At 62.4% G+C, this 26,749-nt stretch overlaps 2 protein-coding genes across 27 annotated transcripts; one reads left to right on the top strand and one right to left on the bottom strand.

The window, feature by feature from the left end:
- Window positions 1–128: 128 nt before the first annotated feature.
- On the bottom strand, window positions 129–11,103 carry TMC8 (transmembrane channel like 8). 6 transcript variants are annotated; one of them, XM_027080854.1, is made up of 16 exons: window positions 10,980–11,103; window positions 7,812–7,965; window positions 7,472–7,620; window positions 6,976–7,125; window positions 6,603–6,685; window positions 5,936–6,072; window positions 5,507–5,654; window positions 4,969–5,139; window positions 4,529–4,668; window positions 2,943–3,066; window positions 2,502–2,599; window positions 2,136–2,319; window positions 1,850–1,980; window positions 1,602–1,760; window positions 1,099–1,177; window positions 129–613 (listed from the first exon to the last, which is right to left on the bottom strand). In XM_027080854.1, the coding sequence occupies exons 2-16, from the start codon at window positions 7,961–7,963 to the stop codon at window positions 356–358; spliced, it is 2,163 nt and encodes a 720-aa protein (XP_026936655.1). In that variant the 5' UTR covers window positions 7,964–7,965; window positions 10,980–11,103; the 3' UTR covers window positions 129–355. The 6 variants fall into 6 exon arrangements, with proteins under 6 accessions (XP_026936655.1, XP_026936656.1, XP_026936654.1 ...); XM_027080855.1 differs by lacking the exon at window positions 10,980–11,103 and adding an exon at window positions 8,603–9,118 and having other exon boundaries at window positions 1,850–1,908; XM_027080853.1 differs by lacking the exon at window positions 10,980–11,103 and adding an exon at window positions 8,603–9,111.
- TMC6 (transmembrane channel like 6) lies at window positions 8,761–25,928 on the top strand. 21 transcript variants are annotated; one of them, XM_027080843.1, is made up of 23 exons: window positions 8,776–8,814; window positions 10,057–10,394; window positions 10,638–10,683; window positions 12,682–12,815; window positions 12,970–13,112; window positions 13,285–13,380; window positions 13,700–13,858; window positions 15,162–15,267; window positions 15,412–15,505; window positions 15,744–16,001; window positions 16,291–16,481; window positions 17,349–17,493; window positions 18,161–18,316; window positions 18,741–18,895; window positions 19,002–19,083; window positions 19,314–19,411; window positions 20,483–20,578; window positions 20,746–20,821; window positions 21,510–21,643; window positions 21,784–21,847; window positions 22,053–22,131; window positions 24,350–24,417; window positions 25,654–25,928. In XM_027080843.1, the coding sequence occupies exons 4-22, from the start codon at window positions 12,757–12,759 to the stop codon at window positions 24,397–24,399; spliced, it is 2,241 nt and encodes a 746-aa protein (XP_026936644.1). In that variant the 5' UTR covers window positions 8,776–8,814; window positions 10,057–10,394; window positions 10,638–10,683; window positions 12,682–12,756; the 3' UTR covers window positions 24,400–24,417; window positions 25,654–25,928. The 21 variants fall into 21 exon arrangements, with proteins under 21 accessions (XP_026936650.1, XP_026936648.1, XP_026936652.1 ...); XM_027080832.1 differs by having other exon boundaries at window positions 8,779–8,814; window positions 10,057–10,376; window positions 21,784–21,960; window positions 25,513–25,928; XM_027080830.1 differs by having other exon boundaries at window positions 8,779–8,814; window positions 21,784–21,960; window positions 25,513–25,928.
- Window positions 25,929–26,749: the final 821 nt, after the last annotated feature.

Here is a 26,749-nt window from a genome sequence, read left to right as displayed (position 1 = left end):
GCAGGTGGAGGTCTCTGGACTTTTATAATGGTACTGCCCAGGGTAAACAGTTCCTGAGCACTGCCAATGGATGTGTATTTATAAACTGCATTCATGGGTTACTATACTAACATATTATAAAACATTCCACAAAAATAGAAACTTTTAAGGATTGAGATAAAAATATAAATACAAGTTCCCATATTTTCTTCTTGATGCCCCTAGGTATATGCACCCCACCTTAAGGCACCCTGCTGGAGGGCCCACTGAGAGAGGCGGTGGTCACCTGGGGTCACGAGCGTGGGGCGAGGGAGCAGGAAGTGGGGAGCTGCACACGGGGCCCTGGGGAAGCTCCGGGCGGTGGTGGGGGTCGGTGCTACAGCTCCGAACCGCTGGGGAAGCGGCAGCTACGGGCGGGGACCCGGACACCGCGCAACCCGTTAGGATCCTCAAGGGAGGGTTCCGGCCTGGAGGCCCTGGGTCCCGGGGAGCCCGGGCACGGGAATCCGGGGCAGAAGGATCTCGGGCGCGAACCTCGGGAGTGAGGGGACTCAGGCCCCAGAGAGTCGCCGGAGCCCGGCTCCGACATCAGCCGCGACAGGTCATCCACCAGGTGCCACTTCTCCTGCACTTGCTGGGGCGGAAGAGGGGAGCGAGCGGCCGGTTTACGAGCGGCGCCTCCTCTCACCAGCTGCCGCGGGAGAAGCGGCCACCTCGCAGTAGCAGCCCCGAGGCCCCGCCCCACCAGTTTCCCCTCCCCGCCCCCGCTACGGCCCCGCCCCACCAATCTCCCGCCCTATCCCTAGACCCGCCCCGCCGGGCCAGAGACCACGCCCCTCCCGATCCCGCCCCAGCCCAAGGCCGCGCCCCATCAGGTCCCGCCCCAGCCTGGCCAGAGACCACGCCCCCACCAGTTTCACCTCCTACTTCAGCCCAAGCCCACACTCCCGTTAAACTGGGTCCCCAAGCCTAAAGCCACATTCCTGTTGACTGGTTCCCGGCCGGAGGCACCGGTTCCCTCCCTCCACCTTCCCCACTTCTATCCGCGGCCTGAGGCCACAATCCCGACAGGGTCTTGCCCGGAGTCCGTGACCCCTCCCCAGTCCGGCGGACACTCACCCACACCAGTTGCTTCCGGAGCCCCCGGATGGCCCTCGCGCTGGCCTGGGACTGGGAGACGCACACGGTCAGGACAAGGCTTTGGATAGACGGGGATGCTAGGTCAGTCAGCCCCCCTACTTCCTCCTTCCCCACCCCAGTCTCTTAAAAACCACCTCCCGGGGTCTTCTCTCTTCCAGGTTCCTAGACACCGCTTTCTCTCTCCTCTCCTTCCTCCCACTGGTCGCTCAGCCCCTCTCCTCTAAATGTAGTAAGAATAACAAGCGCGGCAGGCTCACAGCGTGTCTGCACCAGGCGACGTGCTTCCCCAGTGGTCACTTAAAGTGCCCGCTTTACAGGTGAGGGCCTTCAGGGGCTGCCCAGGGGCACAGGGCAATCCCCAGGCCACCTGCCCTTGGGCCCCTGGCTCCCTGCGACCTTGGGCTCTCCTTGTCTGGCCCCCAGATCCCATGAGACTGGCTGGGGGTGCCCCCTCCCTCGGCCCCTGCTGCCCTGAAAGGCACCTGAGCAGGATGAGGAGGGGGAAGCTGAAGGCGTGGGAGCCCAGGTAGTGGAGGATGCGCTGGCTAGGGGGTGGGAGCCGGAGGGCCACCAGCTCTGGGACCACCTGCCAGGGGGCTGAGTAGTTGGTGAAGAGGCCACAGTCCCAGGAGGAGCGGATGCTGGGGAGAGACCGCCAGAGGAGGGCCGGTGTCAGTGCTCGGGTGACGAGCTGCCGGCCCGGCAGCCTCAGCCCGTCTGCTCCCCTCACCTGCTGACCACATAGCCCAGGGGCACAGCGGCCAGGAGCAGGCCCAGGATGAGCACCAGCTGGAAGAAGAAGATGGAGCTGGAGGCGCGGAATGGCCGAGGGGACGCCCTGGAGTTCCTCAGCAGGGTGTACTAAGGAGCGAGCAAGGACACAGGGGCCTCAGCGCAGTGTGCAGATGGGAGGTGCCCGGCGGGGCAGCAGCAGGAGGTGAGGGCTGCTCTGCTGCTGGCGCTCGAGGTGCCCACACAGGTGCGGCCCTGCTCCCTCCCAGCCCCCGAGCCCTCACCTTCTTGATGTAGAAGGTGAGGAAGACGAAGATGCTGTTAAGCAGGGGCAGCAGGGGGCAGTAGAAGAGGCCCATCCAGGTGACTGTCTGGCCCTCCACGATGTCCAGCACGTTCTTGGGCAGCAGGAACTCCTCCCGGTCCAGCCAGGCCCAGAACCGGCCCGAGAACCGCTCCACCAGCAGCCTGGGGGAGGGGAGTGCCCAGGTACCCACCACCCAGAAGTGTGTGGACCTCGTTGGTCCTGGCTGTGGACCATAACACACTCACACGGTAACAGGCATGTAGAACTGCTCCCCCCTGGCTGTGGCCACTGGCCACCCCCAGACACGCCCACTCCACCCCCGTAGTGTCCCCACGTGACTCACCTCCTAGGCAGGCTGACAAGGAAGGTGAAGGCCACCGTGAGGAGGAAGTTGAAGATGCTGAGTTTGTACAGCTCTTCCCCCACCGAGTTCTCCCAGCACTGGTCAGAGGGGGCATCTGTCACTACCCTCGGTCCCCAACCGCCCCTCACCCGCCCGTTGGGGGACTCTGTGGTCTAGGAGCCTTGCCTGGAGTCTGATATGATTGCTAAGTTAAAACCCAGGCCTGGGATAAGATTTGAGCAGACAAAGCCCACAGTCTGGGCTGCCTCTCTGCACAGCGCAGAATGTGATGTGAATGGCGCCCCCTGGAGGTGACTGCTGGGTGGGCAACTCTGCCCACAGCCTCTCACAAAGGTGAGACCCTGAGAAGGACGAGGAGCTCAAAGAGGTGGGGCTTTGCAGAGGACAGGAGGGACAGGCCCTGATAGAGTCACCGGCCACCTGGTAGTCACATGCGTTGTAGCCGTAGGACTCACAGCTGGTCTTGTTTCTGCCAAAGCACAGCAAAGTCTGGCCCAGCGAGAAGGGGAACATTCCCAGGCTGGCCAGCTTCAGCACCACACACCTGGGGGTTAGGGGAAGGGGCGGGGACTGTGTCAGGGGAGGAGCCCAGGCACATCTACTCGGGACACAGGTGTGGCTGACATCTGCATGAGCTCAAGTCTCTCCCGGGCCCAGCCCCCTCGAAACCCAGAGCCCAGCCTCCTTCCAAACTGCTCCATGCGTGGCAATATTTCCCAAAGTGCGTTCCCTAGAATCTTGGTCTCCAGATGATTCACAGGAGAATGGTTCTGTTTACATCAGTTTGGGAAACACGGCACAGTCCAGCCATCCTCCCCCCACACCCAGCTTGGAGATTCACAGGCACATACGTGCTTTTATATCATTAATGCAGGTGAGATCTCTCTTCTAGGGCCTATTAATGCCCTAGTCCGTTTACACTGTCCATATATCACAAACACGTGCATGCATACTCCTGAATAACATGTAACTGGATCACACAGGTAGGGTGGCCTAACCCCAAACGATTGCCTGCACGTTATATCAAAGTGTGGACTTCCTTTTTTTTTTTTTTTTTTTTCACTTTTTGTCCATACTCCGCAGCACGTGGGATCTTAGTGCCCCGACCAGGGGTCGAACCCGCGCCCTCTGCATTGGAAGCACGGAGTCTTAACCACTGGACCGCCAGGGAAATCCCATGAAGTGTGGACTTTCAAGGCTGATACATGGCCGGAAACAGTGGTTCTTGTGTTGAGGAAGGCAGGGGTGGTGGGGGCTTATTTTTATCTTTCATCCTTTTGAGCATTTTGAATTTTTTTTTTTTTACCATGTGCACGTGCTATTACTCATTCCAAGAATAAAATTTCAAAGCAAACACAATCTACCTCGGAATGGGTAGATACGCAGAATGGGCTCCGGACAGCTTCTGTGCCAGGGAAGCCCGAGGAAAAGCAGACCGTGCCAAGTGAGGGGAGGGTGGCAGACGGAAAGAGAACCTGGGCTGGAGCTGTTGTGTGTGTGGGGTCCTGTGGGTGGGTGGGTCCAAGGCAGGACCCGAGTCCTGGGAGAGGAGACAGAGCAGAGCCTGGGGGCGGAGGACGGCTTGAGTTTGAACCTGCACCCGGCAGGCATGGGGAGCCTCCCTTGGCCAAGGCGCTTGACCCTTTCAAACCTCAGTGTCCTCACCTATCCAGTGGCAGTGAGGATGGTCCTAACTTCACAGGTCACGTGAGGGTGTCAAGGTGAGGGGTGGAAACCCTCGGGGCACATGGGAGGGAGCTGTGTTCCTAGGTGGGTGACTGTGGCACCCAACGTGTCCTGGCAAAAACAGTCACTGGCTTGCTTTGGATGGTGGGGACTGGAGAACCTTAGACCGGGGCCCCCCAGACTGTGTGTGGGAGCAGCTGCCTGCCTTCCCTTGCACGGGACCCCTGATGCCAGGTGATAACCAAGACAGGCGGCAGGACACAGCCCTTCCATGCCCTCCACACTCCGTCCCACCTGTCACCCCCCCAGGTGTCACTCACCAGATAAGGGTGAGGTTGACCTCAGTGTTGGGAGGGTAGTTTTCCAGCTGGACCAGGAAAACAAACAGCAGGGGACCCAGAAAGTTGACCAGGGCGATGACCCCAGGGGGCAGGTACTGGAGCAGCAGAAACAGGGACTCCTGTGGGGAGAAGTGGATAAGGGGGTGCCGTGGGCTGGAGGGCCCCCAGCGGCTCCCCTATCCCCTACGGCCCCCTTCAAGTGTAACTCTGGTGCAGGCCCGGAATCTGGAAGCCCACGGATTATTCCCAGTGGCAGCAGGGGGTATCCAGAGGTAGAGCCTGTCTGACTTGGTTATGACTTTGGGCAAATTGCTTTAACCTCTGTGAGCCTCGGTTTCCTCTTCTGCAAAGTGGGACCATCCCGTCTCCTCCCCCAGGTCTGGCCAGGATTAAATAAATGCATGTCAGTCGCCTGGCACCTCCTTGTTGTCCTGCGAGTACTTGGTGGCCCAGAAGATAGCACTGATGGCCCCAACCACCAGAAGCCCGATGAGGATGTTGACCCGCAGGTAGGTGAGCAGGTGGCAGGCCCTTTGAGCCCGGGTCTGATGCTGCACCATCAGCAAGTGACGCCCCTCCTCCAGCTCCACCTGTCACGGGGGCAGGGGCAGGGGCACAGGTGGGTTAGGGCGGGCCCAGGTGGAAGCGGAGGGGGCTGGCAAACAGCCCCAGGTCGGTGTGCGTGGGGAGAAAGGCTGCCAGGCTCTAGGCAAGGTTGGGGTGACGCTGAGGCGGGGACAGACGGGCTGGTTTTGTCCAGAGCATCCCCAGAGTACCGTGCAGGTGAGCGCTCACACCCAGACACGGCACAGCCCCCGCCTCCAGCTGGAAAACCGTGTGTGCACACACACACACACAGACACACTCCCACACTCAAGCCACACACTCATACAGTCTCACGTGCTCTCACACTCATTCACTCTCACAACTCACACTCACGCACATCCTCACACACACCTTGAACTCGTTGCTGATCTCATGCTTCTTGATGGTAGCTGCCTCCTGCCCCTGGATGCAGAAGTCCCAGGAAGAGAAGACCTTGGCGCTGAGAGGTGACCTGTAGTCCTGGCCCAGGAACATCTTCTGTGGCAGCCCCTTCACCATCCTGGAGGGGGCAGAGGCCAGGGCTCAGCCTCAGCTCGGCTCTGATCTGGGGTGGGAAGTCCCAGGCAGCCCTAAGTGCAGCCTTTGGCCTCGGCCTGGGTGGGGGGGTGGGGACACAGGAGCGGTGGCCCCGCTCCTGAGGTCTGCAGCTGGGGATGCAGAGTTGAGGCCCTGGAACCTCCATTGGCAGGGACTCCCTGCCAGCTTGGGGGTACCACGCCAAGCAGGGGTGATCAGGGAAGACCCCCTGGAAAGGGGTGGAGGCAGGGGCTCTGCTCTCACCGCCGTAGAATCCCACAGAAGCAGAGGAGCAGGCAGGCCAGTGGGCTCAGTAAGTAGGCCAGGCGGATGCTGTATACTGAGCTGCTCTCAGGCCCCGCTCGGTACGCGCCGTAAAAGAGATAGGTGTTGTTGAAGGCCTGGGGATGTCAGACAATGACAAGTGAGCCAGGCTGTGTGCTAAGTGTTTTCTTGCTGTTAACACATTAGCCCTCACAGTGACCCCATCAGGTAGAGAATAAGAGTATCCCCATTTCACAGAGGCTCAGAAGGGTTGGCCAACTAGCCTAAGGACACACAGCTTGGAAGAAGAGCCAGGACTGGAACACGGGAGCCTGCACGGTAACCACCCAGTGGCTTCCAGGGATGAGGGTAGGGTGGTGCTTATCCCAGAATCCTGGACACTTTTTCCCTTCTTGTCCTTCAAACCCCGACCCCAGCTGGGCTCTGAGGGCTGTGGGCACATGTCCATGGGCCTGGGCTGTGCACAGTGGCCTCAGCCTCTCTCTGACCCCACTGCTGACCCAGCCAGCCTGTCTGTGGAGGACCGTCTCCCTAGAAGCCAACGTGCCCTTGGAGGGGTGAGGGTCCTCTTAGACTGGGGTTCCCTGAGGCTAGATCACCAGGTTCCCCAGCCTCCCTGGTCCACAGCCAGTACAGACCCACTCACCCTGCCGGTTAAAACATTCCAAAGTAGATTGTTGAACTTGGGAACACCAGTCTGGGGTTGGTGGCCACCAGGACACTGGAGGGCTGTCGAGGAGGGAGAGGGGTCCAATAGGGAAGGGTCCCCAAGGCATAGGTGAGACTCTGCCCCTCTCACTCCATAGCCTCCAATCTCAGGAGGCCTGAGCAGGGTCATGAGGGCATGTCAGGAGGCCTGTTATGCAAAAGGCGAGATCGAGTAGAGCCTCACGGCTGGACCCAAGCAGGACGATGCCCAGGGTTTGGACACAGAGGGTTGGGGCTGTCCCAGTGGACCAGGCCCCACAGGGTTCAGGTGGGCTCGGGGGCACTGTTCCCTCCGTGGGCCAGGCACTCACTGAAGTTCAGAGCAGGTCCTCTGTCAGGGGGGCGGAGCCAGGTCAGGGGCAGCAGGACGAAGCTGGTGGTCAGAAGTAGGGTCAGCAGGTTAAGCAGCAGCAGGAAGCGAAGAAAGGTGAAGTAGGACTGGATTCCGGTGCCAAAGAGGCCTGCGGGGAACAGCAGGTGGGTCCGGAGGCGCCGAGCCGTGGGCCCAGCTGATAATCTGAGGGTTGTGGGGGGTGGGTGAGCAGCCTCACAGGGACCTCAGCGTAACGGCCAGTCCTGGAGGCTGGCCTAGCAGTACCTCTAACAGCCACCAGGGGTGCCATCATCCACCAAGGTTTGAAGGGTGGCTCAGGGGGCAGAGGGGGATGTGTGAGAAAGGCGGGGTGGGTTGGTGGGGGTGGAGGGGTACAATGGCCAGGGGGATAATGCCCTCCTCTGGTTTCCAAACTAGACATTGAGACTCCAGAGAGGGGAGGCAGGAGGTGGGGATTGGGGTTCGGGTCCTACCCCCGATCTCGTAGAGAGCCCCCTCCCAGAGCCCACAGCCCCGGGCCAGCCGCCGTGCTGCCTCCCCCAGGCGCCGTCCTGCAGTCTGCTGCCTGTGACGCCACTGCTGCCAGCACGAGGTCTTCACCCCCTCGGGCTCCCGCAGCTGCCTGGGATGGGGTGGTGATGAGAGGGGTCCCTGAGTCACCCAGCATGCCCACCTGGCCAGGCAGAGCAGCACCCTGGGCCAGGGAGTCTTCCCACTGCTGGTGATTTCCACCCCGCCAACCAACAGGTGCATCCTCTCCCCACCCCCACTGCTCCTCCTCCGCTGTGTTCGGCAAGGTGTTCGGGCACCCACCGGATGAAGCGCTTGTCCACCATGGCGTAGGGCAGCAGCCGCACAGGTTCCTGGGAGGAGCACAGCCGCTCCATCTCCTGCTCCCACAGCTCCTCGCCGGCCGGCTCAGGTTCTGGCTCCCCTGAGGCCTGCACCGACCACTGCCTCAGCATCTCTGTGATGGGGTTGAAGTTGGGGTTGTAATGCTCCCCCTCCTGGGAGGGGATGCTGTTGGAGGAGATCTGGCTCAGTCTCCAGCCACATCTCAAAGCAACGTATGGCCTCAGTTTCCCCATCTGTCAGACGGGGAGAAAGGTCCAAAGGGCTCGGAAAGATGGGACGTCACAAACAAAGCCAAGGCCAGGTGTGGCCACAGTTAAGTGCGGTGGAGCCCAAGGCCCGCTCTGCCCCACCGCAACCGGTTACCAGTGGCCGCAGCCCTTCCCCATCGCCCCCTGGCAAGGGACAATTCCACGTGCCGATTCTCCCATTGGGAAGACCTCTCTGCCGCAAACCCCAGCAGTTCCCTGGATTCAGCATACTGCAACACCTCGAATCCGGACGTGTTGGGACCTCCTCTGTCTTCTACCTGGTGGTCCAGATCCCGGGACTGGGTCCACCCCGGCCCCCCATGGAACCCAAATGGGGAAGCGTGGCTACAGCCCCGGCCGTGGGAAAGGAAGGAAGGGACCCCTCTGCCCCTCAGCAGCGGCTCTCACCCCTTCCCCGCCAGCTGCCAGCAGCTCCTCGGCCTCAGTTCTCTCTTCCACCCCCTCACGATCCCCCCTCCCCTCACGCTGCACCCAGCTCACCTGGGGACAAGGGACCTAGAGACCGTCCTCCGACTGGCTCCCGCCACTCCCGGCGGGGCTGCGAGAGAGCCGAGGGGAGGGGTCACATGACAGGAACCCCAGCACCCCTAGCCGTCGCCTCCCCGCACTCCTCTCTCCCCCGCCTCCGGCACTTCCTCCGCGCTCCACTGAGGCCCGCACTTCCTGAGGGGGCGCGGAGCGCCAGCAGGCAGGTGAGAGGCGCTGCGCGTGCGCGCTGGGCGGGGGTCGGGCCCTTCCCCTCCCCACGGGGGACCCGCGGCTTCTGGGCCGAAGGTCTGACCCTGCGGGGCTGCGGTCGGCTGGGCGCAGGCCCCGGCCCTTATCCGCCGGTAGCCCCGGCTCCGCTCGGCTCAGAGGGCGCGATAGTGCAATACCTTAGGGGGTGGGTCCGACCACTCAGGGCTGCTCGATTTTCAGAGGCCCTAGGCGTTATTTCTCAACTTCCCGCCTCGATCTTTGGCACTTAAGCCGAAGCGGCCCAGCGCCTGGCCTATAGGAAGCGCTCAGGAACTCGCTGCACTCATGCCCCGCCCCGGCGAGTTATCTCGGCCCTTTCTCTCTCTTGGGACCCCCTGGGAGGCCCCGCGGTCCTGTGCTTCCTCCTTCTCCCTCTCCGCCTCCTTGAGGGCCCCCCTCATCCCTAAAGAGCTCCAGTGTTTTTTCTGCCTCCCTGCCTGCTTCCGCTCCTGGTTTTCTAGACGCCCCCGCCCCCCCGCCCCGCGCCCCATGCCAGGCCCCAGGCTGGGTGCTGGTGCTGGGCACACAGTGAGCATAGAGATAGAGACGGAGCGGGAGAGGGGGGACGGACTAGTAAATGTACATGTCACTAGGAAGTGGCACATGCTCCAACAGGGTTCAATCCCGGAAGGCTCCCCAGAGGAGGTGACTTTCAAGTTGTGCCTGGGATCATGCAAGTAAAACGTGACTGGAGCATGGGTGTGCAGGGCAGGGAGTAGTGTTGGGGGAGAGGCGGGGGCTGGGCAGAGCTAGTTCTCTAGGCTGAGGTGCCTGTACCAAGATCCATCCTGAGGCAATGACTATTTGGGCATCCTGGCTTGGCCCACCTGTCCTCCCCTCCAGGAGGGCCCTCCCCTTCCTTTCTGCCTTCCAGCTCACTTTTACCCTGCCCGCCTCTCAAGTCTTCTCCCAACAAGAAATGGCTCCCACCACTGTCCAAATCCCACCCTTTTCTCAAACCCAAGGGTGACTCTCCTCTGCCGGGCTTTTTCGAGGTCAGGTTTCTAGGTAGAGCTCCCAGGTGGACAAGACTTACACCCTGGCCGATGACACCCTGGAGGCTGACTGACCTCTCGGCCCGTTTCCTCATCTGTGAGCTAGGGTCATCAGTGCCCCCCTCCCTGGCTTGTGGGGAATAACGGAGCAAACAGCAATGGGGACAGCCCCAAAGTGTGCCTCCTCTCTTCCCCACCTAGCACACAGGAAGTGTGCCGGAACTCTGCTGGAGAAACCACGCCCACATCGGGAGGTCGGAGATAACCCCGGGTTCTACCAGCCAGTTTGGGGCTAGTTGTCGCAGGAGGCTGTGCTGGAGGAAGGGGCTACCCAGTGTAGTCCTGCAACGCCCGCCGTATCCGTGTGGCTTTGCCGCATGGTGTTATTTTGATAATCGCCCTGGGAAGTGGGAGGGTCTGGAATCATTGTCTCCATTTGAAACTTGGGGAAACTGAGTCCCACAGAAATTGGCTTCAACCGGAGATTGGAACACTTCCAGACACTCGCCGCCTTCATCTTGGTCAGACCTCAGGGTGGGGTGAGAGGAGGGGTCGGAAGCTGGTGGGGAGAGGGCACAGTCGCCGAGGGCTCGACGGGGAGGGGAAGCAGGAGGAGCGGGGCGCGCCCCCCCAACCGGGTCACGTGACTTGTCCAAGCCCCGTCGCCACGTGGGCCGGGCTGGGCGGAGCAGCACTCTGGCCCCGCCAGGCCTGATACGCTCACAGGTCGACCCAGGGCCCTTGGCCACTCCCTCCCTCTGACCTCACGACCCCTCCCGCAGCTGGTGGAGCCCAGACACAGTTTCCGGCGGCCCTCGCGGGGGACAGGTGAGCCGCGCGCCGGGCCCCTCCTCCCCAGCGCCTCCCAGGCCAGTGCCGGGATGTGGATGCCGGGTCGTGGGTGGGGGCCGCAGCTCCGGGGCTTAGGGACCTCGCCCTCGTCCTCCTAGCCCCATCCAATTCCCCTGCGGCCACCAGCTCCACCCCCTCCGAATTCCTTTGGGCCTCTGGGGCCACTGGGCACTGCGTTGACTCCTCGGGTTCTCTTGGATCTCCCTGAGTTCACTACCGGAGTTGACTCTCTCAGGGGTGTCCGGGCGGGGGACGTGAAGATCTCAGCTCACCCCAACAGTCAGGTGGCGGGCGTCAGGGGAGAGGGCGGTGGTGTGCGTCTCTCGAGATGGGAAAGGGTGGGGAGGCTGGGTTTGCAGGTGGGTACCACTGGTGAAAAGTGGGCGTGTGGGAGACTGGCAGATGAGGGGTCCAGGGTCTCTCGGAGTTCCTGCCTTCCCTCGGCTCAGAGGCTGGGCCGCGGCGCTGACTGGGCAGTAGCTGCTCCCAGAGGACTGGCTTCCGGCTGGGGTGGGGTTTCTGGAAACGCGCCCCACCCTGCCCCTCCCTACCTGGCTCACGGCTCAGGAATGGTGCACCCTGGGAGCTCCTGCCCGACTTGTCCCTGCCTGGGCGAGGGTGCCGGGGTGCTGGGTACCAGCCGGACAGAAGTCTAGGGCAGTGCCCAGATGCCAGTGCCCAGGTGAGCCCCCATCCTCCAGGCAGCCTCTGAGCGCCTTCCATCTCCCTGCTTCTCCCTCCTGGACAAGGGGTGTGTGGGAGAGGCCTGCGGATCTGAACCTGGGAAGGTCTGTCTTTCCAGGAGGGAATTCCAGCTCTAGGGACTGGATTGGGGGGCACACCCTCAGCCCCAGCTACTCACCATTTCAAGCGGAGTTAAGAGTCCACCTCTGACCTCTCTCTGCTGGTTTCTCCACACTGTGCTCCTGTGAGAGAGAAGGGGATGGGGCTTGGACTCTGTGCGGCCTGGGCTCAGAGACTGGACACCCCTAAGTGAGGGCACTGTCTGGGTACAGCTCTAGCGGGACCTGCTCTGTCTGGACACCCTGGCCTCGCCCGAGGAAGCCCCTTGAGCTGAGCCAGCTTTCCTCTGTGCTGAGTTCCCTGGGGGTGAGGGTAGCGAGGAGGGGTGGACAGGGCAGACCGAGGGCTGGGCCCCGTCCTCCTGGGGCAGAGCCTGCAGGACTCAGGGGGTGGTTGGGAGCCTGCTGCCCTTGCCCCACTCCCACAGGCTGAAGAGCCTGGACAAGGCCGCCCTGGTTCAGTTGTCTTGGGTGATGGCAGAGCCCGGACAAAGGCTGCCTGTTCAACGCCCAGCACCCCTCCCCCAGCCAGCTGCCCTGGCCTGCGGGAGGTGATGGACTATAGGGGAGTCTCCCAGGAGGCATGTCAACATTGACGCGCCCAGGCTGGCGTGGAGTGACTCCTGTGGGGGGGATGCAGGGTGGGCCGCAGCCGAGGAGGCCATCCTGTCTGCCGTTCTGTCAGGCGCTGGTGGGGGTGAGGGCCCAGGCTGCTAGCTGTCTGTGGGATTTCCGGCCGGGAGGAAGTGCTGTGTAGTCACGGGCGGGCGCAGGGAAGGTCTCAACTGCTCTGACCTTTCCCACCCAGAGGGCGGCATCTCTGGGTCAGAACCCTGGGAATGGAGAACCTATCTACAGGCACCCCACCCGCTCCCCATCTCTCAGGGATGGCGTCACTGAGGAAGCCGGTGGGGAGCTGCCCAGACTCCCCTCACTTCCTTCCTCCTTCCCTCCGGAATGAGCTCCCCCTCAATCCGTTCTGGCCTGAGGATTATTTGGGGCCCCTCACTTGGCCACGCGTTTGGTGTTTGTGTGTGGATGGGGGCAGGATGGGGGCTCAGGCAGCCTGGGCTGGGAGTGGCACCCGCCCCATGGTCCCCAGGGAGCGGGCAGTGGAGCTGGGTGCCAGGCTAACTTTGCTGTAACGCTTTCTGTCTCATCACACGGGCAGCGGGAGGCTCCTGAGGCTGTGTCCAGGCTCTGAACTGCCCTAGGTCGGCAGACTGGCTGCGGGTGGGCCGCAGATATGTCCCGGTCGCTGGCTTTTGTCCTCAATGTCCCTGAGACCCCACAGGACCCAGAGGAGTAAGTGCTCTGAGGTGGGGCTGGGGGGCTGGGATGTATCACCCCCAGGGAGAGGTGGTCTGGACCTCAGCCCTTCGGAGCGGGTAGGCTGCTGGGGTGAGGACTGGGTCAGCCGCAGCCTGAACTCCTGCCCCTTCCCCCATTCTCACCACAGCAGCCAGGAGCCCAGCCCCTACGATGAGAGCGAAGTGCACGACTCTTTCCACCAGCTCATCCAGGAGCAGAGCCGCTGGGTGGCCGAGGAGGGGCTGGAGCTGCAGCAGAGGGTGCTGGGGGCTGGAGCCCTGGGGGCCTCAGGTGAGCCCGCCTGCCCTGGCCCAGGCCGGGTGCTGGGATGTGTGGGCCGGACACGGAGCCTCTCAACCTCTCAGGAAGCTCCTCCTAGCAGCCTGGGGCAGCGGGTGGGCAGGGGATATCTCCGGCCAGTGGTGTCTGTAGAACCTCTGGACGAGTCTTTTTTGCTGGGCAGGCAGTGACCGCCAGGCCTTGCTGGGGCCCGAGGGCGCCCCTGTCTACAGCACGGCCACACTCCGCATCTTGGCCAGCATGCCCAGTCGCACCATTGGTGAGTGGGACCCTCTGCCTTTGGACCCTGGGCTGGGCTGCGGTTTCCGGCGGGGATCTGTGTACCTCAGAGCCAGGCCTCTTTGGCTCTTACCGCACCCCGTCTGCTGCTTGGAGGCCCAGCCCAGTCCCATGCAGCCTCGCCGCGGTCTAAAAACGACTCCGGAGTCGTCACGGGGATAAAAATATGCTCTTGGGAACCCGGTGGTGCTTGAGGTCTCTTGTGAAAGAACTTTCATGGGTCCTGGGAAGGAGTGGGGGGGCAGCCCCTGCCTCTACGTAAGAGGGGCGCGTCCCCCCCTGACCAGCGGCCTCCACAGGCCGGAGCCGCGGCGCCATCATCTCCCAGTACTACAGCCGTACAGTGAGGCTGCGCCGCAGGGCCGGCCGGCCTCAGCTCAGAGACGTGGGCCGCTCAGCCCGGCCCAGCCTCCGCCTGTACGACCTGGAGCTGGACCCCGTGGTCCTGGAGGAGGAGGGTGAGTGAGGGAGGGCCGGAGCCTCGGTGGGGAGGAGGTCAGCAGGCTGGGTCGGGGGACTGGGGTGCAGTGGGCTGTCTGAAGGCCCCCAGCGGTGAGGTCTCTTTGCAGGGGTATGGGAGTGTCTCGGTGTTCTGGCCACTGGCGTAGAGAAGTGCGGGCCTTTCCAGCTGCACAGTGTTTGGCTCATGCAGGCACGCGCTCCACAGCGTCTGTTGAGCATTTGTAGTGTCGCAGACGCTGGTGTTGGCTTTGGGATGTGATGGTGGTAAGCAGACCCAGTCAGCTCTCATGCAGCTTATTGTCTGCCTTGTGAAACAGACAGGAACCAAATAAATGGATAAGAGGATGGTTGAAGCTCAGATAAGGGCAGCTGAGGAAAGGCATGCCGCAGGAGAGTATCACGGAGCCTGTCTAGCCTGGAGCGACCCAGGAAGGCTTCCTGGAGGAAGTGACACTAGAGTCAATGGGGCATGGGCAAAGGCCCTGAGGTGGGAGCCTGCCGGCTTGCCTGAGTATCTCGGAGGCCTGTGTGGCGGGGCTGGGGAACAAGGGAGAGTGGTCATAGGAGGGAGCAGGGCCCAGCTCACAGGTTGGTCTTCAGCCAGATGATCTCTGGCATCAGTGCCCAGGGGCTTGGGTACTTCCTGGGGCCCTGCCTGTGTTTCCTCTCCCTGTTTACCCAAGGCCTGCAGCTGGTGGGTGACGGAGCAGTGCAGGGTGGTGTGGGCTCTGAGGTCAGGATGGACATTCCAGTTTCATTGTGTAAACCATGCCAGGTGTCTGCTTTCTGGTCATTTTTTATGTGTAAAGTGGGGTTAAAATAGCACCCCCTTTCCAGGGTGGTTGTGAAGATGAAAGGAACGAGGACATAGGGGAGGGGCAGATCTCCAGGTCCTGCCCTCCCCTACTCACCCCACCAGGCCTTGGCATAGTGGGATGTGGTGGGGGGACAGTGGGGACTGCTGAGTGGGGGGTGGACGGGGCTCAGGGGCATTGGGGGGTCAAAGCAAGATGCAAGTGGGGACCCAAGAGGAGAGTTTGGTTCAAGGCAGAGGGGCCACTGGGCTGGGCCTCGGAAGATGCTGGGAGCTTGATCGTGTCCTGGGCTCCAGGGGGTGGAGGTGAGAGAGTGATGGCCAGTGGGGGTGTGGGACAGGTGGGCAGCACAGTGTCCTAGCAGAGAGGAGCCATCGGGCCCGGCAGGGCGGCAGAGGCCTGTGTTGCCGGGGAACGGCCACAGTTGTGGGAGGGAGGGAAGGATGCTGCGGGGAACCTGCAGGGCTCCCTCCTGCTCCTACAGAGAAGCGGGGCCTCCTGGTGAAGGAGCTTCAGGGCCTGACGGTGGCCCAGCGGGACCACATGCTCCGGGGGATGCCGCTGAGCCTGGCCGAGAAACGCTGCCTGCGGTCAGTGCCCCTCGGCCTCGTGCGGACCCCAGCCCCACTTCCTCGGCTGGGCGTGGTGGTTGGTGAGAAGGGCCCTGAGCCTGCGGTGGGCGGGTGGTCCCTGGGAGGGAGTGGACCAAGCCCTGACGCTGCCTCTGCCCCCAGAGAGGAGAGCCGGCCCCCGAGGGGCAAGCGGAGGGTCCGGGGGCACCATGGGCTCCTCTCCTGCTGCAGCCGGCTGCGTGACAGCTGTATCCTGGTAGGCGCCTCTGGGCGGCTGGGGGCGGGGGCACTGAGGGGGGGCCACGTGTTCTCCCTCCGCGTGCTGCTCGTGGGGTCCTCTAGCCTTCAGCCTGGCTCTGGGCGTGATCGACCCCCCCTCCCCTAGCGGCTGCCCCTCCACTGCCCCTGCGCTCTAGGCCTGGCCCGGGGTCTGGTTGGGGGCCGGCTCCCCTCTCCAGCCTCGCCTGAGGGCTGTCCTGCTGCTGGCCCCACAGGCGTCGCACAACCTGGGGCTCACGCTGCTCTCGGGGCTGCAGGCCCTGATGCCCTGGCACTACGCCCTGAAGCGGATCGGGGGCCAGTTCGGCTCCAGCGTTCTCTCCTACTTCCTCTTCCTCAAGACCCTGCTGGCCTTCAACACGCTGCTGCTGCTGCCACTGCTGGCCTTTATCGTGGCTGTGCAGGCCGCCTTCCCGCCTGCGCCCTCGGGCTCCACGCCCGCCTTCAGGGGCCTGGAGCTTCTCACAGGCGGGGTGAGGCTTGGTGGGGGCGGGCAGGCGCCCCCTTGTCACGGCTTCCTCCAGGGATCCCCACCCCACCCCTTGCTGCGACTCCGGGAGGGGGGTGCCCTGGCAGCTCCAGGGTGGCCGCGGCCCTTTGCCCACCTCCGTGTTCTCCTCATGCCCCTGCCCTGGCCCTTCCCCTTCTGCCTTTCCCCTCGCCCTGCCCCCTGGGTGCCCTCTATCTGCCTTCCAAGCCTGAGGGTGGGTCAGGTGCAGGGAGGGGGAGAGTCCCTGATGTGGCCGGGCGTCCTCTCTACAGGGCTGCTTCACCCACACCGTCATGTACTACGGCTACTATAGTAACGTGACGCTGAACCAGCCGTGTGCCTCCCCACTGGATGGCGGCCAGTGCACGCCTGCGGCGGGCGGCCTGCCCTACAACATGCCCCTGGCCTACCTCTTCACCGTGGGCGTAGCTTTCTTTATCACCTGCATCACTCTGGTGTACAGGTAGTAGCCCTCCACTCTATGACCCTGGCTCTGAGCGCCATTGATCCACCCATACATCCATCTGTCCATCCATCCATCCATCCAGCTACCCATCCATTCATCCGTCCAGCTACCTATCCATCCACCATCACTTCCTCATCCATTCATCTGTCCATCATCACTCCATCCATCCATCCATCCATCCATCCATCCATCCATGGATCCTGCCTTCCTTCCATTCATCCATCCACACTTTCATCCACGCACCCATCCACTCCACAAACATTTGCTGTGCTCTGCTCAGGACAGGAAGGTAAGTGAGTTTGGTGCATGTCCTTGAGAAGCTTGCTGTCTACAGGAGAAGACGGGCCAATGAAGAGGCTGGGAAACTCCTGGTGTTATGTTGCTCCGGTGTTTTGGAGCATAGGAGAGGAAGTCAGACCAGCTCCCCAGGGCAGTGGCACTCATCCCAGAGAGGGAGGTTAAATAAGGGTGGGCTGGACAAAGGCCGGGGAAGGTGTTTTGGTTATCGGGAGAGGCAGTGCAAAGGCCCTGAGGTGAGCCAGCACCCTCTGCAGCCACGTCTGGGTGGGAGGCAGCCGGCCATGTTGGTGGGGAGTGGAGCCTGACCCCTCTTCTAGCCACTTGTGGCTGGCGGGCACCCTGTTGGTCAGGGCTGATCTAAGAGTGGCCGGCCGTCCACACCAGGAGGCTGAGAGCTCTGGGCTAGAGGTGGGGCAGGGAGAGTGGCTGGAGGCCCATCCAGCGCCGGGAGGGCTCCCCTGAGTGGGTGGTAGGTTTTGGCCACAGGGAGCATCCCATCTGTCTTCTCCCAGCCTCTGCGCCTTCCGCCCCATCTCATCCTCTGCCTGCCTCTGCTTCTCCCAGCATGTCCCACTCTTTTGGGGAGAGCTACCGGGTAGGCAGCACTTCGGGGGTCCATGCCGTCACTGTTTTCTGTTCCTGGGACTACAAAGTGACTCAGAAATGGGCCAGCCGCCTCCAGCACGACAATATCCGAACCCAGCTGAAGGTGAGCTGCCCAGGGGCCCTGGGGCCGCTGTCCCCCACCCCGTGTCCAGGGAACACCAGTCAGGGCCTGCTCCAGTGGGAGAGGGTTAGGGCTGCTCTCGGGCCCTCTCCCCGGAGTCCCCGTGTCCTCCGGCCCCCGTGAGCAGAGGCCTGCGGGGCGCCAGCTGGCACGTGTCCCAGTCCCCGGAATAGCCCTGGGGTACACGAGAGGACGCTGCCCAAGGCCTCAGGGCTCGAGGGTGGCTGGCCTGGGCCTCGCGGAAGGTTCTCTGCCTGTCTGGGGTTTCCCGCTGCGGGATTCGGGTCAGGGCTGTTCACGGCTTTGACCCGGCTGATGGGCCCCCAGGGAGTGCCCTGGGGCTCCAGGTCAGCGAGGGTACGGCTTTCCACAGGCAGGACAGCTCAGGAGGCAGGGCTGGGGAGGGTGCATGGGAGCGGCTGGGGCAGGCCTCAGCCTGCGGCCCCGTCCTGCGGTCTGCTGGTGCCTGGAGGGGCCCCAGAGCAGGGGGAGCGACAGGCCGTGGCCCCAGGGGTGGGCGGGAGGCGACCCCCGGTGCTCCCCGAGCCTCCCTGTGTGTCTGCTCCACGTGTCTCCTGGGGTGTGGCGCGTGTGTCTGCGTGTCTCCGTGGGTCTGTGCCGCGGGTGACAGGCCCGCTGCCACCCCCAGGAGCTGCTGGCCGACGGACAGCTGTGGCAGCGCCCCCGGAGGGCGTGCGGACGGCTGCAACAGGCGGCCGTGCTGGGGCTCGTTTGGCTGCTGTGTTTGGGGACCACGCTGGTGTGCGCCCTGGCCGTCTACACCTTCTCAGAGCTCATGATCCAGGTGCGGGGAGGGCATGGGGGGTCCCCGCGGAGGCTCCGGCCGTGGGGTCAAATGCCTGCTTCGTTAGACTGGGCCCCCTGGGGCCCCGCCGCCTCCGCCCGGGCCCTCCCTGGAGGCCACTTCCCTCACGAGCCTTGTTCTCATTCTTGTTCTGTCTCAACACTCTCCCTATTTTTCTGTCCTTTTGTTTTCTCGTCTTCTTTTGGTTTCTCTTTTCTTCCCCCACACCTGTGTTCCATCCTCCGTCCTCCCCCTCCCACGCCCCTTCCTGTGCGGTTTGAACACTGGGCCTAGGGCGGAGGGTGGCGTGCCTGCCACTTCCACCCCCTCCTTCCGCCCCGGGAACCCCTCCTCCGTCTCGGGCCCATCAGTGGACCTGCCTCTGTCCTTGGGGCGCTGACCTCTGGCCCTCCCCCTGCCATAGCAGAGCCGTGTGTCTGCTGAGCGGGACTGGGCGCTGCTGGCCTTGCCCCTGGTGGTCTGCCTTCTCAACTTGGGGGCCCCCTACCTGTTCCGCGTCCTGGCCGTCCTGGAGCGGCACGACTCCCCGGTGCTAGAGGTGTACGTGGCCATCTGCAGGTGCGTGGTTGGATGGGACCGCCAGGTGGGGCTTTCTGGGGCGGGACCTCTGTCTCCCAGGCACCCCTCCCTCAGCCTGTGCACGCCCTCCCCCCTCTTTCCGCAGGAACCTCATCCTCAAGGTGGTCATCGTGGGGATTCTTTGCTACCACTGGCTGGGCCGCAGGGTGGGCACCCTGAAGGACCAGGTGAGGGCGGGCTGGGTGGTGCTGGCAGAGGCGTGGGGCTCCCCAGGCCCCTCAAGAGGGTCTGCCCTGGTCCCAGGTTGGGGGTGGACGTGGTGGCCCCTCACAGCAGCCAGCCCTCACCTCATCTTACCTGGCCCGGTCTACAAGCGTATTGGAAGCCCCGAGGTGGGCATGGGGAGCAGGGGTGGGGGGCACCAGGGCACTGGGGGCTGAGGCCGCGTCCGTTTCAGTGTTGGGAGGACTTTGTGGGCCAGGAGCTGTACCGGCTCATGGTGATGGACTTCATCTTCACGCTGCTGGACACGCTTCTGGGGGAGCTGGTGTGGAGGTGAGGCCCCAGGGGCGGGTCCCTGCGCTCACCTCCTGGGCACCTGGGCTCCCCCTGTGGAAGGGCTCCTGGCATCCTCACCTGTGTGGTGGAGGTGAGGGTCACTCAGGCGGTTCTCAGGCCTCTGAAAATCAGGACCTGACCCCAGATTGGGGCCATAAATCTCTACCCGTGACGGCTCTTCTGTAAAACATCGATAAACTGAGAAAAACATTTAGGAGACAGGATGTAACCTATTTTGAGATTGGAAAGGAAAACAGGTTTCAAAATGATGCATATGGTATAATCTGTCTCATACAAAGGAGAAAGGGGTGGGGAGGAAGAACAGAAAGTAGAGGAACGTTTTCAGATGTCCTGGCTATGAGTGCTAGCATTGTAGGTATCGTTTCCTTCTTTTTGTGTTTTCTTTGAGAACATATGAATTTAATAATAATAAGATTTTAAAAAAGCCGTAAAACAGGGACTCCCCTGGTGGCGCAGTGGTTAAGAATCCACCTGCCAATGCAGGGGACATGAGATCGAGCCCTGGTCCAGGAAGATCCCACATGCCGCGGAGCATCTAAGCCCGTGCATCACAACTACTGAGCCCGTGCTCTAGAGCCCACGAGCCACAACTACTGAGCCTGTGCTCTAGAGCCCACGAGCCACAACTACTGAGTCCACGTGCCAGAACTACTGAGCCTGTGCTCTAGAGCCCGTGCTCTGCAACAAGAGAAGCCGCCGCAATGAGAAGCCTGTGCACTGCAATGAAGAGTAGCCCCTGCTCGCCACAACTAGAGAAAAGTCCGCGTGCAGCAACGAAGACACAACGCAGCCAAAAAAAAAAAAAAAAAAAAAAAAAAAATTTATACCCGGGTATATCCGTACATGCTTAGAAAAAGGACGGAGATGAAGCTGGCTGCAGTGTGGACCCTTCAGGGTGGGACCCCAGGCCGCCGTCTCCCCTCTGCATCACTGGGCACCCTGGTGGGGCGGGCAGGGTCTTCAGCTTGGCGTGCGGGTCGGGGTGGGGACGAGGGTCTGTCTTGGGGATTGGCCCTCCTGCGTGACCCCAGTGGTTCTTCTGCCCAGGCTCATCTCTGAGAAGAGGTCTCAGAGGAAGGGGAAGCCTGAGTTCGACATTGCGGGGAATGTTCTGGAGCTGATTTACGGGCAGACCCTGACCTGGTGAGCATCTCCCACTTGTGTCCCAGTGCCTGGCCCTTGGGGAGGCTGACTGCTTCCCCCTGGGCCACAGCAAGATGCAGCCCTGGGAATCTGGAGGGACCTGACCCTCACTTCCCCGGGGACCCAGCCTCTGGGATGCAGCCCTCTCCTCTCCTTGCTCTCCTCAGGCTGGGGGTCCTCTTCTCCCCGCTCCTCCCTGCCATGCAGATCATCAAACTGCTGTTCCTCTTCTACGTCAAGAAGGTAGAGGTGCCGCTGGGTCCCTGGGAGGGCGGCGGGGCCTGGGGAGATCGTGCAGCCAGGGTGGCCGCTGGGCCGGCAGATGCGGAGCCCTGACCCAAGTGGTGTGGGGCTGGCAGCCCAGGGCCACCCTCTGGGGTCAGTCCCACGGGCCACAGCTGACCCCGGTCCCGCCCCTGCATCACTGCCTTTGTCAGGGTCCGTGGTCACTGCCAGGTGCCCGTGTGCACGGGCCAGGGCTTGGGGCCGGGGGGCTGGGAGTGCTCAGGGCCAGGTCCTTCTCCCTGGTCCTGTGCTCCCTCCTCTGTACAGCGTGGATGCTGCGCTGGGGGTGCTGCCGGAGATGACGTTTATAAAGCGTCGGGCACGGTGGAGACCTTCAGTCAGTGGAGGTGGCTTTTAGTATCAACCCTTTCACATGCGGGTGACCTGGCCAGCCTGCCCCCCGTGAGCCTCAGTCTCCCCTCCGTAGACCGGGAGGTAGCCCCACTGGCCCTTTCCAGCCTGTGGGCTGAGATTCTGAGTGTCTGCTTCTCTGCGGGGCTGTCCTGGGGGATCGGCTCGGGCTCCCCCTGCAAGCAGAACACCCCCAGCCCACTGCCGGCCTTGCCCCCTTCCCTCTTGGAGGCCCCACCAGGCCTGGGGGAGGGTGGGTGGCAGGGTGGTGGCAGAGCGCAACCTTTGTCCCCAGACCAGCCTGATGGCCAACTGCCAGGCGCCCCGCAGGCCCTGGAAGGCCTCCCATATGAGCACCGTCTTCATCTCGCTGCTCTGCTTCCCCTCCTTTCTGGGCGCTGCCGTCTTCCTCTGCTACGCCATCTGGCAGTGAGTGGGCCCTCGGCCTCCGGGGGGCGGGATGGGGAGCTGCCCTCTGGGGCCGCTGTGGCTGGTGGCCGCGGTTTGGGTGGTGTGGAGGTGGCCTTTGTCCGGGCTGAGGGGTCAAGCTGCCCGCCCTCTTCCCCCAGGGTGAAGCCCTCGAGCATCTGCGGCCCCTTCCGGACCCTGGACACCATGTATGAGGCAGGCAAGGTGTGGGTGCGCCAGCTGGAGGAGGCGGGCCCCGGGGTTTCCTGGCTGCCCTGGATCCACCGGTACCTGGTGGAAAGTGCCTTCCCCATCTACTTGGCGTCGGCTCTGCTGCTGTGAGTGGGGGACAGGCCCGGGTGGGGGCCCTGGTCTCCCTCCCCCGGGGCTCCTGCGCGGGGGGCCCAGCCTGAGCGGCCATTTCCCGCAGGGCCGTGATCTACCTCAACATCCAGGTGGTGAAGGGCCAGCGGAAAGTCATCTGCCTCCTCAAGGAGCAGCTAAGCAACGTGAGTGCCCCTTGGGCTCCCACCTCGGGGGTGCCTGCTGGCTCACACCCGCGGCCCCTCCACATCCCCCCGCCCCCCCCACCCGCATCCCCACTAGAGGCCGCCCAGCCTTGCCCGCAGGCTGTCCCTCCCTCCTTGCGCAGTTACTGGGCCTCCCATCACCTTGAAAACAAGTCACTGCCCCGTAGGTCGGAGTCACTTGGGCTGGCATTTCCCCAGACAGGAATGGCCTTTCACCTGGTCCTGTCCTCCCGGGGTCTGGGCTGGCTGCTCAGGGGCACCTGTCAGTGACAGCGGGTCTCCCCTGAACACTTGGTGGGCCCTGACCTCATCCCCAGGGCCCCAACCTTGCCCCCAGGGCCCTGACATCACTCTCCCCACTGCTGTTTCTTCTTTTTTCCTTTTCCTTCCCAGTTTCTCACTTGTGTACTTAATGCTTGAGCCCACCTTGGGGCCAGCTGGTGCCTGTGTCCCCTAGGTGGTCACATCAGGGCTGGTGGCCACCAGCCACTCTCCGTTAGAAATGACTTGGGGGTCAGCTGCTGGGTGTCAGCCGAGGCAGGACAGGGCTGGGGTGCAGCTCGCCTGTGACTCTGCTGCTAGCTAATTGGTGCAGGGACTCTGGGTCAGGTCTTCTTGGGTGGAAGGATGCCCTGGGGACAGCTCCCACTTTTTATAGGGTTATAAGTAAGGCAGTACAAGGTAACCCCTCTCCTCCCCTTTCACAAACCGAGGGCAGGGCTCAGGCTGGGCATTTTGGCTGAGGTACAGCTATTGGAAGTGGGCTTTTCCCAACCGGCTCCTGCCCTACCTTGTAGAGTTTTGGGGCCTGCGGTGTCCCATGGTGGTGGGACGCACGGCAGCGTCGGGAGGGGAATCCCAGCTCCGCCCGCCGTTCCTCTAGGAGCTGAAGGACGGTTCCCCAGGCAGCCCTTGCTGCAGGCTGTGTCCTCCCAAGGCCGAGGCTGGCCCTGGTTCTGAGTCTTTGGGGCCACACTTCTGATCTCAGCCTGCGCTCAGAACATCTTTTCCCTGGCCTGGGCTTGCGGCTTACTCAGGTGCACAGCCCTCTGTACCCACCAACTCGATGGAGAGAAAACAGGGAGGTCTCTTAAGGAGGTCCCACCTCGTAGTGTCTCAGCGCCTTCGTGGGTGAGCCAGGGTCCCCAGCGCCCAGAACGCATCCTGACCAAATTGCTGTTTTCCCTTTGTGAAGACTCCCTGCGAGGAATCCAGTCTGACCCCGGGGTTCGATGGGCCCTGAAATCCGCCTGATGTTTACTGGGTCCCAGACTTAAAGCTTTATGTGCGTTTTCACAGTCACTTGTCGAAAGAGCCCTGGGTTGGCGAATACCTGCCCCAAAGACGTCTTTGTCCTAATCCCAGAAGCTGTGAATATGCCACGGTTACGTGGCATTGGGGTTGTGGGATTAGGTTCGCAGATGGAATTACAGTTGCTAATCAGCTGACCTGGAGGTGGGAGATTATCCTGGATTATTCGGGTGGGCATGATGTAATCGTAAGGTCCTTAAGAAAGGAAGTGGGTGAGTCACTGTCAGAGAAAGAGGTGTGAGAAAGACTGGACTGGCCACTGCTGGCTCTGAAGGAGGCCATGAGCCCAGGGATGTGGGCAGACTCAGAAGCTGGAACAGGCAAGGGTAGATTCCCCCCAGAGGCTCCAGAAGGAACCAGCCCTGCTGACTCTTTGATTTTAGCCCACTGAGACCCATTTTGGACTTCTGACCTCCAGAACTGATGTTGCATTTGTGTTGTTTTAAACCACTAAGTTTCCATAATTGATTAGGTCAACAATAGAAAACTAATAAAAGCCCATGACACAGACATTTGTATCCCTCTTTTACAGATGGTGACCGAGGTCAGAGGGGAGGTAATTTGCCCAAGACAGACTAAGTGTCAGGGCCGGTTGTACATTGAGTCAGGCTGGGTAGGCAGCCCTCACTGTGCAACTGATCCCATTTCCCTTTTCACCTTGGCCACTAGGAAGCTTAGATGCATATGTGTGTGTGTGTGTGCCCACTACTCGGCTCTTGGTATTTCCTTGTCCTTGTTTGGTGCCTCTGTCCCCCTTCTTTAAACTTTTTGTGCTTGTGATGTCAGACACTCTTTGTGAGCTACCCCAAGTGCAGTCTGGAACAGGGCACTTCTGGACGGACACGCGATGGATGTTTTCTCAGCCTTTGTGTTCTGGCATTTCTAGGAGGGGGAAGACAAAATCTTCTTAATCAACAAGCTTCAGCGTATCTATGAGAGGAAGGAGAGGAGCAGGTGAGGGGCCCTGGAGGGGAGTGTGTGGGGGAGAAGGAACGGGTGCTGCACCAGGAGGCCTCTTCCCGCCGGCGGTGGGGAGGGAAGTGGCTGCCGGCGGCCCGGGGTGGCCTGCAGCCCCTTGGGACTCCCCTACCCTCTTTCCCCACCTTTCCTCCTCAGGTGTGTGGGGTATTTGGGGGAGGAAGAAAACTTAAGTTTGCTGAGAAAGGAAAAAAAAGAAATGAAGGAACTGTGTGCAGGGGGCAAGGTGGAGCTGGGGGTCTCTCATGCCCTTTCCCTCCTCTCTGCCACCCCCGTCTTTCTTTTTTTAAATATTTATTTATTTTATTTATTTTTTGGCTGTGTCGGGTCTTAGTTGCGGCACGCGGGATCTTCGTTGAGGCATGTGGGCTCTTTTTGTTGTGGAGCGTGGGTTCCAGAGTGCATGGGCTCTGTAGTTGTGGCACGCGGGCTCTAGTTGAGGCACGCGAGCTCAGTAGTTGTGGCGCGTGGGCTTAGTTGCCGCACGGCACGTGGGATCTTAGTTCCCCATCCAGGGATCGAACCCGCATCCCCTGCACTGGAAGGCGGATTCTTTACCACTGGACCACCAGGGAAGTCCCTCTGCCACCCGCGTCCTGATGGGTCGGGGGTCAGCCTGGCTGGCCTTCTCAGACCCCTGCCCCCATTCTCCCCGTGAGGTGAACACCCCCCCTGCCCCCCGCCCCCACCCCACCGAGTGCTGCTGCCTCAGCCCCGGCTGCCCTGGCGCAGGGCTGGGGCTGCTCCTGTGGCCGCACATCTCACCCTTCAACTGTTACCTGCGGCTGAGCCCAGGGAAGGGGAGATGAACTCAGACATCGTCCTGCTGCCTGGACAGACAGGCCACCCACGGGAATGCACACACACCCCTCCTCGACCCCCGCCCGGCCAGGTGGGCCAGCTGAGGTCTGCAGGTCGAGGCCCCTGGGGCTCCCCCGCCCCGACCCCAGGCAGCAGGAGCCCCCAGAATGAGCCATCTAACAAGATCCCCTGCCCACCCCACTCCCTCCCTTGCCGAGGCCTACCGGTGATGAGTCTCGGCCTCGTCCGGCTCCTTCCACTTCTGTCCAGAGCCTTTCAGCCCTGGGAGGCCTGGAAACAGCTCCTGAGGAAGGCTGCTGGGGATCCTGTGGCCTCGGCTGGCCAGAGGGATGACCGTGGGGCTTCTCAGCCTCCCGAGCGAGGCCCCTTGCCGACTCCGCTTTCTGGCAGGGTTGGTAGAACCGAGGAGGCCGTGATGCCCCCGGCCGTATTCACAGACGACTGGGATGCCCAGTAGGACAGCGCTGGGCCTGGCAGCCCGGGAACCCTGTCACCCTGTCACCCTCGGTTCCCATGGACCTGCAGGCACAGATGCCGCCTGGAGATGGCCCGCTGGGACACGGGGAAGGTGACGGGAGTCTGCAGCCCGTCTGAGGCTGGAGCACCCCCGGTGGACCCTGCCCAGGACTCTATTTATCCTGATTAAACACATTTTGCGAAGTGGGCTTGTCTCATGGGAGTCCATGCTTATGTTCAGGCCTGCCCAGGTGCCCAGGGCTGTAGGTACAGCCCGTGGACGACCTCCAGGCCGAGGTCATGGGAACTTCGGCCTCGTGCGTGTGCCGCCCCTTCAGTTTCTCCCTCTGGTTCTTCAAGGCTGCTCTCCTTGCCAGGCCAGGGCCCTGCGGCCTACCAGATGCCCGAGGGGTCTCCCCTGGTGCCGGGCTCCCCATGAAGCAGACTCTGTGCGGCTTCAGTGTTGAGCGCAGGGCGCCCTCTTCTGGCCCCGCCCCCGATGGCAGGGATGGACCACGCTGCAGCTTCAGGCGCTGCCCTGCCAGCCTGTGCTGTGCGGGACAAGAACGGGGGGTGCGTGGAGGGTGACGAAGTGATGCTCTAGTGGTTCCTGGGGTGGGGGTGGAGGGAAAATATAGGGCGGGACCGGGGTGGGTCATTTGCTAGTAAGCCGTGGGGAGAGGAGCCTGCAGGCCGAAGGGCAGCCAGCGCCCAGGCCTGTGGCAGGAGCGGGGTCTGGCTGCCGTGACTGGTGGGGGGTGACCCCGGGTCCTGCCCGGCTGTGCTTGAGGAGCCTGTGGGATGCCGTGGACCAGAGGGTGCGGGGAGGAGGGGACGGAGCTGTCACAGCCCCAGCGCCCGCTGTCCACAGGAGCTGGGGCAGCGGCCGCCGTGGGAAAGGATGGGAGAGCGGCGATGGGCCCACGTTCCTCATCCCAGCGGGGAACCTGGGAGAGCAAACCTGGCCTGGGGGGGCCAGGCCAGCCCCGCAGTGAAGATGCCACTGCCATTAGCAGTGCTCCCAGCTGGG

Source organism: Aethalodelphis obliquidens, unplaced genomic scaffold (genome assembly GCF_003676395.1).
Source record: "Aethalodelphis obliquidens isolate GAN/ISIS:26980383/991018 unplaced genomic scaffold, ASM367639v1 scaffold44, whole genome shotgun sequence".
In the NCBI taxonomy this organism is placed as follows: domain Eukaryota; kingdom Metazoa; phylum Chordata; class Mammalia; order Artiodactyla; family Delphinidae; genus Aethalodelphis; species Aethalodelphis obliquidens.
This window is presented reverse-complemented; position numbering and strand designations above follow the sequence as displayed.